The sequence below is a fragment of the Eleginops maclovinus genome, chromosome 23, assembly GCF_036324505.1.
Source record: "Eleginops maclovinus isolate JMC-PN-2008 ecotype Puerto Natales chromosome 23, JC_Emac_rtc_rv5, whole genome shotgun sequence".
NCBI classification, from domain to species: Eukaryota; Metazoa; Chordata; class Actinopteri; order Perciformes; family Eleginopidae; genus Eleginops; species Eleginops maclovinus.
The window spans coordinates 21,113,731-21,133,377 of NC_086371.1; the positions used below are offsets into that span (position 1 = coordinate 21,113,731).

Genomic DNA, 19,647 nt, shown 5'->3' on the forward strand with positions numbered 1-19,647 from the left:
TAAATTCATCATTAAATTTTAAATCTTTTTCTTAAATCATGTCCTGATTTGAGTTTTTATTTAATAAAACTATTAAACGTGCTTTAAAATAGGGTTAAGTTTTACTCAACCAGAAAGAATAAAAATATTTGTAATATTTTCAATTATGACATTTCTGATTTAAACACATGAGGGACTGACTTTCTTAAGAAGAAGAATTACTTTATTAATCTCAGACTGGGAAATGAAATATGACATTTCCAACTGAATAAATCATGACATTTTAAACATGGGCAGTGAGAGTCTTCCATACATGCAGAGTCAAACATATGGAGTAAAATCAAGCAGAGCAAAAAGTGTTCTGACCTTCTGCTGGATTCTCTGGTTCTTGCTCCTCTGAAGCTGCTGTTATGGAGGCGTTCAGTGTCCCATCCAACACAGAGTCTCCCTCTGCTTTCAACTCCAGCCTCTGCATGGACGGAATATATTTACAAAGAAATAGTCTTTATCGCTCATATCTTTTTATTACCAGTCTGACTGTCCTTGACTAAGAGAAGCGAACTATTCTGCTAAAGTGAGAGAAGAACACTGGCTCTATAGAATAGAATTGGAGGATGAAACCCTCTTTATTAGTCACATACATGCACACAGCAGAGCCAACACAGTGAAATTTGTCCTCTGCATTTAACCCATCCTAGTACTAGGAGCAGTGGGCAGCTACTGTGTAGCGCCCGGGGAGCAATGGGGAGGGGGGGATCGGAGGTCTCCGGTGCCTTGCTCAAGGGCACCACAGCAGGGCCTGGGAGGTGAACTGGGACCTCTACAAGTAGCAGTCCACTTTCCATATTTCAAGTCTGTTTGGGGACTTGAACCGCCGACCCTACGATTCCCAGTCCAAGCCCCCTAGTGACTGAGCCACTGCATGGCTATGGCTGGCACAATCAGGTAACATTTGATCATTACTCAATGTATACCTGTATATACACATATTGTGTTATGATTGGCTGAAGAGGATCTATCAGTCAATGCTCCAACTTTCTTTAAAAGAAGTAAAGTTTCTTCTTTAAAGTGCGGGAGGAATGACGTGTTTTAGTAGTCCAACCCAAACCGCACTGGTTCCATCGACAAAAAGCTAATGTGATTTCTCCATTGGATGAAAGTTATTGCTAGAAATAAAAACTCTGTGGTAAACAACTTTTATGATACTTTCCCACCTACCTGTGATACTGTACCTTTTTAAAAGCTAATGTTAGGATTTAAACTTTCATAACTATTTCAGGGTTGTTGATTAGATGAGTTCCACCGTTTGTTTTACAAAGCTAGCTGCTAACAAATAGCTAATATAGCTCATTCAGCTATTTGTTAGCAACTGCCTTTTTTAAGACATGTAGAAGCTCTGTGTGGGTATTTACTGACTTATTCTATATTGTAGAACAAGTCACCCATTGACTTAGGGATGAAGAACCCTGACATGCAAAACAAGTTGACTAATGCCTAGTCTTCTCAATGGAGATGGAGACACTGATAATATAATGATCATATAAGTTAAAAAAGAAAAGCCCATGTTAGCCAATGAATAAAAAAAGTAGAAACCAACCACTTTGATAATTTAAAGTATTGGGTGATCCAAAGTGTATTTGCTCATGTTTGTGTGTTTGTACTAATGTCTTACAGAGATGTTTTTCCTCCTGTTGCCGGTTTTGAGTCTCAGGCCCAGCTTGTGTTTGGCAGCAGAGTTATCCAGACAGCCGAAGGGGCTGGCCGGCTGGCTGAAGTCCCCCGGGACCACCAGAGGACTCATCGCTTGGCTGGAGGCCGAACAGGACTGCTGGAGAGAGGACACAGAGGGTCACTGATTACTGAGTAACAGAGGAAACACTCCTGAGAACACAGGTAGGGTCGATTGTGGTAAAAGGCGGAGTTTCCCCTAAATAATGAGATAAGGAAACCAGAGGGAGGGGGAGGGAAAGAGAGAGAGAGAGAGGGGTCCAGCTGAATAAATATTAGCTGTCCTTATCCGCAGCACCAACACTTACTCTGTCATCACTGGAGAAGTATCCCTCTCACATTTTCCCATGTTTCAACAATAAATATTAGAGATGTTTTCCCTTTCTTTCACACAAAAAAAGTCCAAATTATTCACAGTTTGACATCTTGACACTTCAGGTGATGTAACTTTTTCACCACTGTCAATGGTAATCATGACTTTCTTTATAATCAAACTTTTCAAATAAAATTACTTTAAACTTTTCTTTATTAGCAGCCAGAGGACTTACAGAAATTCACACAAAAAAAAGTTTAAAAAGGGCCCTATTTTACTCATGTTCTTGTTCATATTTGTATTTTGTGCCTTTACTGGGACATGTTTCCACGCTTTAGTTTTCAAAAAGCTCTTTATTTTTCTCATACTGCCTGTGCTGCAGCACCTCTTTTCACCCTCTGTCTGAAACCAGAGCCCAGTCTGATCTGATTGGTTAGCTGGACGGCTCTATTGTGATTGGTCAACCGCTTAGAGGAGAGCTAGCCAATAGAAGCGTAAGTGTGATGTAGTGATCTCATTATGTTAAGGAATTAAACAAAGCAGTGCAATGGAGGCGTTTCAGGCAGGGGGGAGTATTTGGGAGGGTTAGGGTTAAACTCTCTCGGGAGAGAACTTTGAATTGATAATAATTTAGCCTTTGCAGACTATTTACATCAGGGGTGTCCAAACTACGGCCCGGGGGCCAAATGAGGCCCACAGGCCATTTTGAATTGGCCCTCTGCAAATTCTAAAAGTATAATGTAATATGGCCTACAAATAAACTTTTGCTTGTCTTAAATTGTACTTCTCAAATATATATGTTCAAATATATTAATGAGCACAATTTCAAATAAATTTAGTCATTTAGAATTCAAAACATTTTCTAACAAATCTTAGTTGATAAAAAACAAGCTTGAAATTTAACCTTCATATTTACTCCTTATTAACCCTAAAGACGATGTAGGCTGTTTTTTTCTGAAAGCATTTTAAAGTTTCGCGCATTATTCACTTACATTTGATTTGTTTTGGTAACTTATAACTTAACTTTTGAGACAATTTTCACCTCTATAAGTGGCCCAGCTCTCCGTATATATTTCTCTGTATGTGGCCCTCAGTGAAAAAAGTTTGGACATCCCTAATTTACATGCGCCAAAACCTATAAAATACACTGCAGGAAAGGGAAACCGTAAAACAGTATAATAGGGCCTCTTTAATCTGTTTTCATCAGATTCCTCCATAAATAAATTGATAAATAGATCACAAGGAGCCGCCCAAAAAAACACTCTACCTGAAGATGTATTGAGTTCTTTCCCCATAGCCAAATGCAATATATTTCTTAATCCCTTGTATTAGGTTTCTTAGCACAAGTTTCAGAGATGAACATCTCCATAAACAACAGCAAATGCAACTAAAACTATGTGCACGGTAGATACCACTAGAGGGCACATGACATGTTTTATGATTTGGGAGAACTCAACATTTAAAACTCACATTATTGCCTGATGTGAGTAAAACGCGAACAAAACAAGGGATTGCGAGTTTAAGAGACATAATCACGTTTTTTATTTGTCGACATCTAGATTTGTGTTTATTGAGCTTTCTGTGTGTGTGTGTGTGTGTGTGTGTGTGTGTGTGTGTGTGTGTGTGTGTGAGTGTGTGTTTGTGTGTGTGTGTACATGTGTGTTTGTGCATGTCTGTGTCTGAGAGAGAAAGAGGCGGGTTAAAAAGAATTTAAACTCTATAACTACAAGCAGACACGCTGACTGCCAGAGAAACCATTGGAATGCACTCTGAACCCACACACAGACACACACACACACACACACACACACACACACACACACACACAGACACACACACACACACACACACACACACACACACACACACACACACACACACACACACACACACACACACACACACACACACACACACACACACACACACACACACACACACACACAGTGTTATGGACTGAGAAAAGCTAAAAAAAAAAAAAAAGGTCACTAACACAGAGAAGAGCACATATGGAAAGTTACATAGAGAGGAAGAAGATGTTACACACAGATACACACCCTTAGGCTCCAGGGTGTGATTTCAAGCATCACATACAAAGCACATGACAGCCGTTTACTCTGCAGCTGATGCAGTATGTATTTTTGAATTTACTGTCTGAAACAAAGTTGCATCTAAAGTGTCCTCTTAACTTCATATCCCATCATTCAAAGCCAAAGTATAACATGAAAGACAGAAATAAATATCCATTTGAGTTTTAGTAAAGTTGAACAAATGTGTTTGAAGAGTCAATCTCATTTTAGTTCTGTTTTGGTCTCACCATTTCATGAAATATCTGGTTCCTTAGAAGCTAAATATGAACATCCTCCCTAAACTGCTGCACAGGCTTATTACGACCCATATTTACTTTAATTGTTAGGAGGCCACCTCTAGTGACCATAGTAATTATGCTGGGAGCAGAGAAGGAAGTCAGGTGACGTTGTAGTAGGAGCAACAAAATCGGCGGAGGATATTGTAGCGGATGGATGGGACAAACATATAGGGCTGTTTGTGTCCTGTGTAAAAATCCATCCTTTCAACCTACTTGTGTAACGCACACTACTTATGTCAAACCCATAAAATACTCAACTTACGTATGTAAAGCGAACCAACACAGGGACTTTCACACAAAAGACCCCTCTTTGTCTCCTGTTTAAAACAGTTAGCAGAGTTAGCCTTTTTCTTAATTTAGCTAGCTAGCTTGCTAGCTTGAAGCCAATAATATTGGAAGGAATTATGCAATGTTAAAATAAGATGATAAATCGTACATTTAAAGTACATTTCCAGTGATTGTTGGCAAACTTTAAATCCCCAAACGTCAACAAAGGTTACGGTCCCAGCTCTGTGAATTACATTTTAGTGACCCAGTTTCCGTTGTGTTTTGGGCTTCCTGCTGTGTTCTTTATTTGCAGCGTTTTGTTTATGCAGTGCTTTTAGTAAACCCTGCGCATGTTTCGTGAAGTTGGTGAATATTTTCTAAATGCTGTGCATGTTTTGTCTAGTGGATAGAGATGATTCTTCATTAGCATGTGTTTTGGCACTTCGTTTCTGAATCTTCAGCTCATTTCTCCTAATGGAAGTGTTTTGGGACGTTGTAACGTGTTTGCACCTGCTGATTAAATGATGCAAAAAATATTTGTTTGTAAATCTGTTGAAGGTTTAAGGGCATGTTGAAAAATACTGATCAACTTTAACACCCATTGTAAAAAAAGGAAAAGTCCTTTATTTCAATCTCAAAGCCACTCAATGATCCTCCATCTGTTATTTACAGTACATTTGAAGACAAACTGACCCAGAACCAACTACCCTATCTGCTCTAAAGTTGAAATGGAAATGTTGCCTAGCTAAAACTGTTAGCCCCGCAATGACATTAAAGTTCATTTTCAGGTGAAACTCTAAATAAAAACCTTCTGTGTCTCTGTGAAGTATGCTATTAGTTCTCAGTGAGTGGAAAAGCTCAAAAAGAAAGTGCCACTGTGACTGCAATTCATAAGTCTCTTCGACCACATTCCTGTGTGTGGAATGCACTTTAAAAGGGATATTTCCAGGTTTCTGTGTGCATGTCTTTGTAGTGGGTCATTTGTGGTCCTTTTAGCGGATAAATGACTAGCCAAAGACCCGTCTGAAAATGCTATAACGGCACTATCATTAAATGCTCATTTGTCATACTTTGCTGACTGTGCTTTCTGCCCACATTATAGCCAGTGAGGCTAAATAGATACTCTAGTTATTTTAGGACATTTTTCAAATCACAGATTGGTACTCTCCATCGGAAAAGTACTTTATTGGAGGGAACTTTTTAACTCACAGTGGTGTTAGGTGGCTTGAGGCACATTTCAGGTCACATGGGCTAAACCACAAACATACAGAAGCTCAACAGACAACAAGTACAGGAGGGAGAAAGAAGAGAGGTAAAAAGAAATGGGCAATAAAACTGGGAAAAGGGAAACAGAGCAAGAGGTCAATTTGCATGCCTTTTATTTAGTCATAATGCAGTGATTAGATTGGATCATGAGATGTTTTTTACTGTCGAAGTCACATGAGATGACTTGAATTGGGAAGGGGTTATTCACTAACTGTCATGTAGATCATGTTTGTTTTTATGATAGCACCACATATTGGAGTTTAGAAGTGGATTTTTTTTAGGATGATCGAAGGCAGTAATGTACAATTACAATGAAGAAAGTAACATCGCCAGTAAATTCAGCACGTGTAGAGCATATTCAAGTTTTCATTGCAGTAATTCTGTTTGTATTGTGTTGTACGTTCCCCATGTGAAAAACTGTCCAATAATTATTAGGCTAATTAAGCATTACGGATGGCATAAAGAATCTAGCAGAGAGCTATTTGAGTTTCCTGTAAAAACAACTAGGAAGGGACTTGATTGTACATTTACAGTAGCCAATAGCACTGCATTATTCCTTAAGCTGGATTCTCGATACACAATGTGCTCCTTGCTCATCGCCGAGTTGGGCACGAAGCCTTGCATTCAAAACAACCAGTTCAGTTTTGTTTTCATGGTTACCTCCCTGCTAGCTTGTGACGCTACATTAGCAGCATTGTATCTATCTTATACAAAAACAAACCATAATATCTCCATGTTATATTGTTTCTACAGTACCTTTGTGACCTTACATAACATCATTGTCACTACATCAAATCTACACATTGTAATACACAGACTCCATGATAACTGTTTCAGAAACCTACCTGCGTGTATGCTCCCGACAGCACTAGGAACAGTTACTGGAAATGTTACTAAGCCAGCTAGCAAGAATAAAGATATGATAAAATATAATTAACATCTTTAATGGGCACACATTTTCTACTGTATTCTTTCCAATTAAGTTGTAAAAAGCCTTTTTGTGTCCCCTGTAAAGTCTGATAAACTCATGTGATGCCTTAAAGTCTGGGTTAGTTGGCTATGACGACTACAAATTTTAAATCAAAATGTCCAACAATTTCATAGGAGTGCAAGCTGAACTGGTGGAGTGTTTGTTTACCTGGTCATCGTCACTGTCTTCTCCCTCCAGACTCATGCGGCTGTTCCTCTGAGCCTTATTCTGACATGCAGAGAGAGAATCAGTGTTAGCAGTGCCGTCTGCAAATAGCATTCAGGTATACTGCAGGGTGGGACATTACTCAATAATGTGTTACCATGATTGTGTGAAGCGCGTTGTATTCAGGGGGACTACAGGGCAGGCCATCGTCCTCAGACATGGTTCCAGCATCGTCCGCTCTCTTCACACACATGAGGGACGGAGGAGAGCCCAGTCTGATGGCCTGTTTCAGCTGGAGCTGCAGAAAAAAACACAATATTTGTGTTTGTACATCTACTGATCAAAACACCTGATTAAGAATGAAAAGACTTGGCCAGACTTGTAGATATTACAGCAGGAAGTGAACGTTGATTCCCAGTTATTTTGCGTGTGTGTGTGTGTGTGTGTGTGTGTGTGTGTGTGTGTGTGTGTGTACTTGGGGATGGAGGAGAGCCAAATCTGAAAGCCTGTTTAATCAACTACAGCTAGAAGATAGCAAAGGTGTGTTTAACTAAACATTTTTGTGTTTACAAAGTTTCACTTCTTTACAGCCTGAAAATCCCCACTAATGTAGAGTATGATTAACAAAGAATGACTTGTGAGGACATTCAGCTGGTACTCAAGATAGAAAGTGTTTATTTAAGGCTTTTCGTGTGTGTGTGTGTGTGTGTGTGTGTGTGTGTGTGTGTGTGTGTGTGTGTGTGTGTGTGTGTGTGTGTGTGTGTGTGTGTGTGTGTGTGTGTGTGTGTTTGTGTGTGTGTGGGAAGGTATCACAGAAACTCAAAGACTTGTTATCTCGCTTTTACGTGTTTCACTGTAACAGTCACTCAAGGACATCTGTGCAAAGCAAACACTGCACAATGCAGCTTTTCTTTAGCCGACTAGACACTGGCACACACACCAAGACCTTGGCAGAAAGACACCGACCCCTGCAGTTTCCAATGTTACAATCTAAATATTGTTACTGTAACTGTGAAAAAGTGAGAGCAGAAGCTCTAGCTAAAATAAGGACGTAGCAACATGTTAGTTAACCATTAGAAGCTGTGGGAAGCCAAACTTGCTAGTACTTAAAATTCATTGTATTTCTGATGTACAACCAAAAATTAATTTGGAAAAGATGTAGATAGGATTTCCTGTTTCCCCGTGTTTCTTTTTAACTGTGTTTGGTTAACTTAATTTCAAATGATTTTTTGGGTAAAATATCTCAACTGCTACAGAACATGCTAGCAAATCCATGATCATGTCAAATTCAGTTAGCTAGATTGAGGTCATCATTATGTGACTGTAACACATTTAAAGCGGAAAATATAATGTGACAGTTAAATAAATGTCATTAATGTCAATTAAACAACAATAATTATGTTTGGTGGCAAGTCAAACATTTGATACATGTGTAAAATTGGGCTAATGACCTTCATTGTATGATCTTGTTTGTGGTGTCTAAAGTGAGTAACCACCATATACGACTCACAATGTTGCAGTGTGCCTTATGTTATATCATAACCTCCCAACATAGTGATCCCTACATAGTTTGATTATATTTTAGTTATTTTAATAATCAAACAGGCAGATCAGAGGGAGGCGGAAACAAGTCAGTTTATGGAAATCAGTGGGTTTACTTTACCCTCAAGGGTTTATTTTATCTAATCTACATTCTTGTGCAGTTTTGACATTGTTTTATAAATGATTATTATCATCTGTGTGGTTGCTGTGTTGACCACAAACTAATCACTTTTTTAAAGTAGTGTTATAGCCACAGTAGAAAGTTTTACTTTTGAGCAAATCCCCTTAAGATGCTGTTTAACTCTCACTCCCACTGAAGGTGGCTTAGTGGAGCAGTTTAACTGGAGGTCATTCCATCCGTCTGGCTTTCAAGTTTTCCCTTTTTAGCCCGCTGTTTTGACAGACATTTGTTCCAACTGTCTGCTTTTCTTTTCATCATCCACTCCTTCACTTTGCTGTGACAAACACCACCCTCTGTGATGCACAATGGCACTGCTGGTCTGGCTAAATTGACAGCAGATCAGCTTGTACCAGATCAGCAAAGAGTCATAGAACTCCCAAACACACGGATTGTGAGTCTCTATTTGTCTATTATGCCTCATTAACCTGCAGCCAAATTCTTTCTCTTTCAATTCCTTGCTTGTCTTAACAGGCACTTGGAGGTCAGGGTTGTTACTCTTCTCCAGGAAGAGAATAACACTTGTTGAGACAGGAGCTTAATCGTGGCTCCTCTGGTTACAGTGTCTCAAACTTAAAGGACCAGTTAGGCTATTTATAAGTATTTACCTGTAGTGATTTCACTTTCCCATGGATGCTGTCCTGAGATGCCCCAAGAGCGTCGTTGGCCTCTGACAAGTCCGAAACAAAGACAGAGTCATGGGACAAGGCCTTGCTGCCCAGGCTGATCTTTGACCTTTGGAGAACAGGAAGAGGAAGATATAAACAAAGAAAGAGATGTTTCACAGATTCTGAAACACAACAAACAGAGCAAAGAGGACTGCATGTTGGTAGGCCCCGATGGGTCAGAGGTTTAAAACAAATAATTGACCATTAATTGTGAGGGCTTGCCAGTTTTTCACCAAAGAAAATCATTAAAAATTAATCGATAATCCTCTTTCTGTTCATGTTTGCTGTCCAACCAGATTTTGCCATTCCCCCTAATGCACTTTGAGAAATAACACAGAGCGACTTCAGTAAAATTGGTGCAGATATAACCTGTGTGTACGAGGAAAAGTAAATAGTAGACGAGGCAGGAAGTGGCAGAGCTTAGGAAAACAAAAGGAAATCAGGACTGTCCACAGGAAGACACACTCCACTATTTGTAACAAAAACAGGAAACCACAAGCCTAAGGATGAACAGAAATGAAATGTCTTTTGAATGGCTTTTCTACCATGAAACAAATCGATTAATGGGAGAAAAACAAACAGATTTGCCCAAAAGTTTAAAACTACCCTGAAGATTAAGGGTTAACATGTACAGTACAGAAAAAAACGACTGCAATGGAAGTAACTGGAGTATTCAAAATAACTTAAAGAGGCCCTGTTATGCTTCTTAGGGTTTTCCCTTTTCTGTAGTGTGCTATACAGATTTTTGTGCATGTAAATGGTCTCAAAAGGAGAACATCCCTGTGTTCCCTCCAGAGGGAGTTTCTCACGCACTTCCCCCCTGCCTGAAACACCTCCCTTTGACTCCTTTGTTTACTTCTGTCACATAATGACATCACTACTTAACACTCATGTGTCAATTGGCTAGCGCTCCAACATGATTCATGATAGCCTAAGGGGCGAGACATCTCTAGTCGGTTGACCAATCACCACAGATCAGGCCAACTAACCAGTCAGAGCAGACTGGGCTCTGGTTTCAGACAGAGGGTGAAAAGAGGTGCTGCAACAGGCAGTATGAGAAACATAAAGAGCTTTTTTGAACATTAAAGCTTGGAGGCATGTCATAGCAGAGGAACAAAATACAATTACGAACCTGCAAAAGAGCATAATAGGGCCCCTTTAAAGTCCACACAAACATTTTGATGAGAAATTCTATTAATTATGGTAGCCCTGAGAGGTAAGCAATGTAAAACATTTTTTTTGTACACATAATTTTCTCCTCTGTGTTTGTCAGAACAAGTTGTTTGCTGGCATATTCTTTTCAAATTCCTTCAAAAACTAGAAAAAAAGAGTTTGGCAAAAGTTTTCCCCACCTGTTTCACAAATGAAAAAAGCAATTAAGGGACTTAGAGATCTCCCTGTTCTTAAAGAACAGGAGAGAAAACAAGCCTCTGTGGCTGTGAGGTATTGTGGTTGTCTAACAATGGCAGGGGTGTGTCATGCCGATGTATCCTTGGACAAGATATTTAACACCAAATTGCTCCCGATGGCCTAGTATGAGAAGCAGGTGGCCCCTTGTATGGCAGCCTCTGTATGAAAGAGTGAATGTTTACTTGTATATGTAAAGCTCTTTGAGAGGTCGTGCAAAACTGGAATAGCGCTGTATAAATGAAGTCTATTTACCAGTTGACCAAGAAAATGATTCACCAGAATATTATTCTTCACTTTCCTCTCGGGGCTTCCATAGAAACCTCCCATGTGAAGGAGTTTTAGCAGTGTATTAAACTGTGTCGCTGTTTCAATAAAAGTGTTGATGTCAAAATTGTTGTGTGTTCTTGTTTCTGTGAGTCTGATCTTACCCAGATCCTTTCTCTTTCTCCGATCGAGTGAGGGTGTTATTTTCTGAAGTTTTGCCGACATTGTCTGTTGATTGGCTGGCTTTGAGCCCAGTATCTGCTCCTGCTGCTGGCTGCTCCTTTCTCTTCTTCCTGGCAAAGAATTTTTTAAATGTCTGGAACTTGGACTTCTTCTTTCCTGCGAAGACAAATGAGAAAAAGAGAGGAAATGAAATAACCTAATTCAACCCCCCTCACGGATACTTTCTCCTGACGCACTTTAGTGAAGCGTTACAATTAACTGTGCAGTGATCTGTTAACGAGACAATTACACACACAGCTTCTTTACACACTGCCCTCATATGAACTCTAGTTTCAGCAATGAGCTCTGTGTGGCTGTAAATTCCCAGGTATGCATCCCTGGAGAAACTACACACAAAGACTGGCGTACATAAAGAAAGATATAAACATGCACAGTCTCATGAGCTTGTAAACCCTCCCCCCCTAGTGATTCTACCTCCATTACCACCGCAGTGTAAAACTCAACAACTCCTTACACAGCTACAGAGCTTACACTGACTTTCAGTGGTCATCCAGAACTTGAAATGCCCCCTGGCCATTTCTCTCTCCCACATTCAACAGGGCTGCTGAAGTACAAAAAACTATAGTTCATTGGACACTTGAGGCTGGCTCCAAGAGAAAGTCATCTCCATGGACCCCCTTGTTAAAATACCCAACTTTACAGCAGAAATAAACAGCTTGGTGTAAAAATGCAAGGATGCAGTTGTTCCACTTCTTACCAAACAATAGTGTTTTGGCATAAAAAAACCCTTCAATGTTCTCCATGTTTTACTCAAACAGGAATTCCTGCAATTTCAGATCCCACTGGCTTTTGTCTGAAGAGGATTTAGCGTTTACTTGCTAATACCACCAAAAATAGTGTCCCTTATCAACAAGAGGTTCATTGTTGTTGGACTCTTAACCGATGGGTTTTGGGATTACTTTTGCTTTTGAGATTGCATGCCAGCTCAATGTGAATGGTCAATACTACTTGGACTACAAAATGTCTTCAAATGTACCACAAAGGGAAACTCAATATCCTTTTATAGAGATTACATCGTGGGTAATGTCAGCATGGGAAAAGGGATCCAAAATAAGCTATGTCTTTTTCAATGTCCATTGTGAGTCATAAAATGGTATAGAAGTTCAACACTTTTAAAGATGGTCTGCATCTACAGTTTCAAAGCATTGAATGTGAAGCAACCCCAATGGAGAAATAAATCATGAATTAAATAATACCCACAGTCTGGATGTCACAAAACAAAAGAAAAAGTAGCAGTAAACAAAAGTGAGTAAACAGTGATTCAAAGCTGTTGAAAAAAAGAAAAGAAAAATGTGATCCAACTATTTTTTCTAACCCTGGGCCACAAAAATGCTTGAGACGGAACTTTAAAAAAAAGACACATTCTTTTCATACATGCAGGGTAATTTCGGTCTTTTTGCCTGCAGGGAATCCTTGAGCAACTCTTCCTTTATCTAAAATTATACCTTCTGGTTAGAACTAAATCACACTGAAAAATGTCTGGAATCTCAACCTTGTACTGCTTAACATTTCTGGGGAATTTCTTAAAGAACTCGTGCAAAAATGATTGGGCTCATTCATTTATTCATTCTGTATCATAGGTAAATGTAATTTGAGATTGTGTAAATAAAGCTCCACAACATTAAGCACCAAATCAAACTGTCTACATGGAGTAGTAAATAAAGCACCTGACACACAATAATGCCATTCTTCATCCACTTTCTGTAAAGAATGTTGGCAAATTGTCGTCTCTTTTGTCCGGACTTTAAAGTAAACTGCTTTGTGTTATTGCATGGCTTCCAACAAACTTTTATGAAGCCTTTCTGCGCTGCCAAGATAAAAAAACTTGGAGGAAACACCATCCAAGGGGGCCATTTAATGCAGTATTTTAGGTACAATGCACTCTAAAGTTAAAGGTCTGCTTTCCGAGAGTTTAAAAAGGCCACCACTTCAATTGAAGGTCAGAGCAGCTCTATGGTCATTGTGGGTCTGAGATGCTGTAATTTGCCGAAATACTGTACGGTCTCTCAGTTAAGAACAAGGGTACACTTTCATGATAAAAATAACATCATCCAGGGGAAGTGATCTGAGCTAAAACACTAAGAATATGGTGACCTTTGAGTGAAACAATGCGAGAGTGAGAAAGAGGAGAAGAGGGAACCTAAAATATCTCTACCGTGTCTTTGGGTCAGGAAACTATGGGTATTTGGATATTAGAACAGATTCTAAGTGCAACATTGGTTAGCTCGTCCAGAAAAGTATTGCATTCCCTGCATGGCCTTGGGGAGATGATCCCCGGGTCGACTTCATAGTGCATCACATGGGCTCCCTCTGCAAAAATAAATGGTATTTTTTCCATTGGATTTTGGAATGTTCCGATAAAATAAGATCTGTGGCAAAAATGTTAAGGATACTCAAACATTTAGTTCAGCAGGATAATCTCCCCATATAAACACATTTTTAAAGTTAAAATGTTAATGCAATGGCCAGTAAATAGCTAACGTTAGGCTATAAGCTAACTATAAGACAGTCACATGACCACGGCTAAGCTAAAGGCCGCAATATTTTTGTAAAAATGTTAAGCTTTAGATATTCACAAGTGGGGTATTTACTGATGCATTTTATGCCCCATTCCGTAGTTCTTGGAAATAAAGAAAATCTGAAATCGGCTGGTTAGAATAAAAAAAACCAACTCAGTATTGGCTAATTGCAATCAGTAAATGTGTTCTATCAATAGAATTACAATTAAAATAGCAATAAGATATAGCTGGGTCAAAAACATTAATTCAAAAGCAAACTTTTTTTCAAGTCCAAACACCACCAGTGATATATATACCAGTTTATTAAAAGTTCAGTTTGACTACCATATGATGCATAAGTGTGAATCTTTTTCTGGGATTTTTGCTTATTTACAGTATTATGAAGACAGCAGGCCTAAACTTGTATCATTTCCATTAACAGGGTCTGACCCCCTCAAACGGCAGCCCTCTGCTGGCCTGGTACCATCACTGGGTTGACTGCGACACATTGAGACAGACATGAGTGGCAGAGTGGTTGATCTGTTGAGTCACGCCTGCTGGCAGCTCAATCATGCCAGTCGAATAGAAATCACTCACCATACTAAGTGCTAATGGTCTGTTTCCTGCAATAATAGATTTCCAATAAAAAGTCAGAATTAAGCTCAGGCAGAGAGACTGTTTCCACTCAGTTGGCCTATTCAATAATCCCAGGCGCACTTCAGCTAAAAAATCCTGCTGTGTTTTCACCCACACACACATTTTTCTGACCTCCAAATGCACTTCTCACTGGTTCAATTATATCCCGGGCATGCTCTCCATCTGTATCGACAGTGTGCATCTGGGTTTGTGTGTGTGTGTGTGTGTGTGTGTGTGTGTGAGATGATGATAACTTTCTGTGTTCCTTCATTTCCTGCCAACAGCAGCGAGGAGATCTAAAGCTAGCTTGATCTTCTCTGCTGTGTCTGTATACATAATCAATATATCTCTGATATGACGTAGATTTTCATATAGTACTACTACCCACGCATTCTCCCAATAATGATGTTGTTATTTTTTTATTAACTGAGTAATCATGTAATAATTGGCTAATTATCACTAATTTACCTTGAGGTAGCAGGTCCTGAGAAACCATTGTGTCCTCATATCACATTTTTTTTAAAACCACCTGTGTTCACCAATTAGGAACAGATGACAGAATATCAGCGTCACCCAAAAATATAAAGTTGACAACTTTACGTTTAATAACGTCAGTGAGCTCTATAATTTTACATAATGAAGAACCTTTAGTCTTATATGCCTTTGTCCATAGAAATCACATTTTAACTGAACATCTCATCAAAGCGTTACCTGAGCACTCCTCTGCGACCTCAGCAGGCTCCTCATTGGCCATCCCGTCTGGAGGTCCTGACGCCATGGCAGAGCTGTCACTGCTGTGAGACAGGGAGTGAGACTGATGAGCATCACTTATTTCTCAATAATGCAAACTTTACATGACTAACTGCATGATCTAAACTGATTGCACAATACAGCACTGATAAAGGCCTAAAGAAGGCGAGGGAGGATGCCTAAGCTTGTTAAATATTTTAGGAAATTAAAAAGCATGAACTAAAAAGTGTTTTTCCCCATATATTACATGTTATGTGATTAGGCTCGCTGTATTTGAATCTGATTAAAGTCCGGATTGGGAGTGTCGTGACTGCCGGTAAAAGTGGCTTATCATGGGCGGGCGGTAAAATCTGCAATAACACAGTTCTGCACAGACAGTACATTTAAAGTATCATATATGTCTATAACAAGCAGCTGCCTTATGAAATATGTCCCTCAATGAGAACATGTGTAGTGGGTCTTGTTGGGACAAAGTTGGTCCTTAAACTTTAGCTGTCATGTTGCACTTCAGTCTGATCTAAATCTCCAGGCCAATCCTTTTCTGCAATCCAAACAGTCTCAGCAGAGGCATGTCAGCTATGTTTCCAATGTTCTGCTCTGCTCTGCCATCTACTTCTGTCTTAACACCAGCAGATGCCCAGCAACCACTAAAACAAACTCAAACACTAAAATCAAATTACAAACTGATGTCTTGTTATTGCTCGAATTGTGCAACAGAACCAGGTTCATAGAGCACTGCTAGGTGAACCTCTACAAGACATCAAAAGCAGTTTTTATTGTAGACTTTTTTTAAATAAGTAATCACAAAAAAAACAACTGTTTCTTTTGGAGTTTTTGAATCGATTGCATGATTTTATTCCACAGGACTATTAATAATCCTTGCGCAGCAGACAGGAAGTTGAAAGGCCGTGTGAAAGTTCAGCTCCTAAATGTCGAACCATCTGCTCCGTTTTATTCGAGACAACTCCCCTTTGTTAGCTAACAGTAAACCGATGCTCTTAAAGTACTGTGGATAAAATCGAATACAAATTCAGGAAAATAGAAATATAAAGACCTGAATAGTTTACACCAAACAAAATAAAAGGAAACATGTCTTAGCGTGACAGGAATTGTTTGAACTTGATGTGTCTGATGCCTATCAGCAATAAGATTCCTCTGGCATTACAGAGATTAAGAAAAATAAAATTAAAAGGTATTATTGTTGTCTTTGGGCAACTGGCAATCTTATGACTCCACCAGTGTACTTAACAGAGAGTGAACAAAAGAAAAAAGGGCTTCCAGAAAAGCGAGCAAAGTCAAAAGAATCCATAGTTAGTTCAGAAAATATGTGTTTGTAAAGGTGGTATGAAAGAAAGTCCGTCTTCTTTTTTTTGAGAAAAACGTACTGATGTTAAGGGCGAATATTAGATGCTCAATGTTCCAAAAAAGGCTAATCTGTTTTTGTTTTTTTTTACTGAACACATCCTAAAATCTAGTGAAACAATGTAACTTCAGAGCAAAAATGTGATATGGTTGATATTTCCAGGAAAAGCTAATAAATTCACATTGACTATCTGAACCCTAAACTGTTTAAATATAACTTTAGAGGTAATTGTAACGTTTAGAACGTTTACAAGACAGCGATGTTTTCCACGTTTGCTGTTAGTGTAGAGGCTCTTTGTCTCCATTAATGAAGCATCTGGAGAGCTTCTTCTCACTATGTTTACAAAGACTATTTATTATAGAAACGGATGGAACATTCCAGAGTTTGTTGACGTGATGCAGAGCTTTCTTCAGTATTACCATTATGCAACCATTGGCTATGATCATCATCCTAACACTGGTCATGAGAATCATCATATGTCAGAGAGAAAAAGCTGTGTGAAATACTTCCTAAATAAACCTTGGTATTAACAGTAGTTCCATGTTTGGGATGTTGCATCACATACTCATAAACAGACACACACTGATGTTGTTGCTGCTGTTATGAGCTGATAGTGCTGGACAAATCCATTTCCTGTCTGAAGCCACAGGAAGACACTACAGTTAATAGTTCACACACACACACACACACACACACACACACACACACACACACACACACACACACACACACACACACACACACACACACACACACACACACACACACACACACACACACACACACACACACACACAAACACAGGGTGGTTCAATAGCCCTAATAATATCTCCAGGAAACAGATACTGATACACGGACACAAACACAGATAAATACAGACATTTATATAATATTGTCTATGATATGAACTCTATGGGATAAAGACAACCAAATAACACCAACACAGGACTACATGTTCTATCAGTAGAGGAAAACCTGAATAAACCACAATAGGCAAAGATTCAATCATGTCCAATTTTAAATGTCATGAATGGGAACTACATAATTCAACGTGTACACACGTTTTATTGTAGTTTAAACGTTTGTTGAGATGTTTTTTGGAGATATGCTAAAGTATCATGCCTGCTGAAAAGTTTTATATTTCACAAAAGCTGATACACCTGCTACAACTACTGTAAGGTATCATTCAGTTATTTAAAAATATTTAGTTTTTTTGCGGATTAAGATCAAATTAATTAAAGGTCCCCTATTACGCAAAATGCACTTTTTGTTGTCTTTTCTACATAAATATGTGTCCCCGGTGTGTAAGGAGACTCACAGAGTGTCAGAAAATACAACCCTCTCTCTTTTCCTCCTTACCCACATCCCTAAAAATGGGGGTACAAACGAGCTGATCCAGATTTGATATGACGTCATATCGGAAATGTGGGCTGGCTTTACATTGAACTCCTGGCAACGTCCCCCCCACGTGACACGTTCCAACCTATCGTCCCCCATATACAGTCGCGAGCTGAATCCCCTCCGCAGCTCCTCTGTGTGTCTGTGTGTTCAGCAGGATGTCTGCAGGAGGGACTTAGAGTTGTTATATATATAATAAATATAATGTCACTGTTCAAGTGGTAAACACTGAGAAGTGTTTCAGAAATAATGCTGGATGTGGTTTGGAACATAATATGGCGTTTAATTTTTTTAAGTTTCTCCGTTAGAAACTTCTCTCTTCAGACAGAGAGATCATAAAGCGGGGCCAGCTTCAGCTTCAGCTCATTTGCATGAAAGAGAAAGTCACAGAATCAGCACTTTCGAAAACGGGGCTGAAACAGAGGGATAGCAGACATGCTAAAATGCATGATCTGTTGGTATTTTGAGCAAAACTCATCAGAGACATGTTTTTTTTAAATATATTTGAGACCTATAATATATAGGTCCAGGAGTGGCTCAGTCAGTAGGGGCTTGGACTGGGAATCGTAGGGTCACCGCTTCAAGTCCCCAAACAGACATGAAATATGGAAAGTGGACTGCTACTTGGAGAGGTCCCAGTTTACCTCCTAGGCCCTGCTGTGGTGCTCTTGAGCAAGGCACCGGACACCTCCAATCCCCCCTCCCCATTGCTCCCCGGGCGCTGCACGATAGCTGCCCACTGCTCCTAGTACTAGGATGGCTTAAATGCAGAGGACAAATTTCACTGTGTGTGCTCTGCTGTGTGCATGTATGTGACAATAAAGAGGGTTTCATCCTCCGATTCTATCTATCTATGCCATAAATGAGCATAATAGGAGACCTTTCAGTTCAATTAATACCACTCCTCTGTGCGTCGAGTAAGGAGCAGAAGCTAAGCGGCAGTTAGCTTACTGTATGCTATGACTGCAAGCTAGGTGAAACAGCTAGCCTGGCTCCCTTCAAGGTAAAAAAGTCTGAATATATCTACAAAGCTCTTTTATTAAAACATGGTATCCTCTTAGTTACAACCAATCATACAGTAAATAGATGTGTAGAAACAGCACATTTCTGTTTCACAAGGATTTATGTAGCCTACTTAAACAACTTGACAATAGCTAAGCTAGGCTACAACAAGCTAATCGACTCCAGCCTCTCCCTTCAAACTTAACACAGATATGATTGTGTGATCATTATTCACATCTAATTCTCAGCAAGAGGGTGATTGAGGGTATTCCCAAGATGAAAAGTCCTTAAGTCAAGCAGAAAGACAATTTCCTGTGTGAGTATTAGGTTCAAGGTCAGAGGGTCAGGGGTCAAAATGACTGACCTGCGCCCACTTCCAAAGCCGACTCCCCATGGTGACATCCTCCTTTTCATCTGAGAGAAAGATGGAGGGATGACAGGGAAGGAAAGAGAAAAAGGTAAACAAAAAAAGGCAGAAAAACAAATTTGAAAGAAAATAAAGAAGCAACAAGAGGTGGAAAGGGATGAGAGGATGAGTAAGGGACACATAGATCTAGAGAGAAGACATTGAAAAACAGAGAAGACAGGGACAACACAAAAGAGATAGGCAGGGAAGGGGTCAGAGAGAGGGGTTGTGGG

General features: G+C 39.5%; 1 protein-coding gene across 1 annotated transcript in view; it reads right to left on the reverse strand.

The window, feature by feature from the left end:
- zgc:66433 (uncharacterized protein LOC321250 homolog) overlaps positions 1-19,647 on the reverse strand; it is a 38,512-nt gene that overhangs the window by 10,248 nt on the left and 8,617 nt on the right. The window contains 7 exon segments of the mRNA XM_063876408.1: positions 346-448; positions 1,652-1,807; positions 7,060-7,119; positions 7,214-7,354; positions 9,385-9,511; positions 11,283-11,457; positions 15,207-15,289. Of these exon segments, the coding sequence (XP_063732478.1) occupies positions 346-448; positions 1,652-1,807; positions 7,060-7,119; positions 7,214-7,354; positions 9,385-9,511; positions 11,283-11,457; positions 15,207-15,289 (845 nt within the window).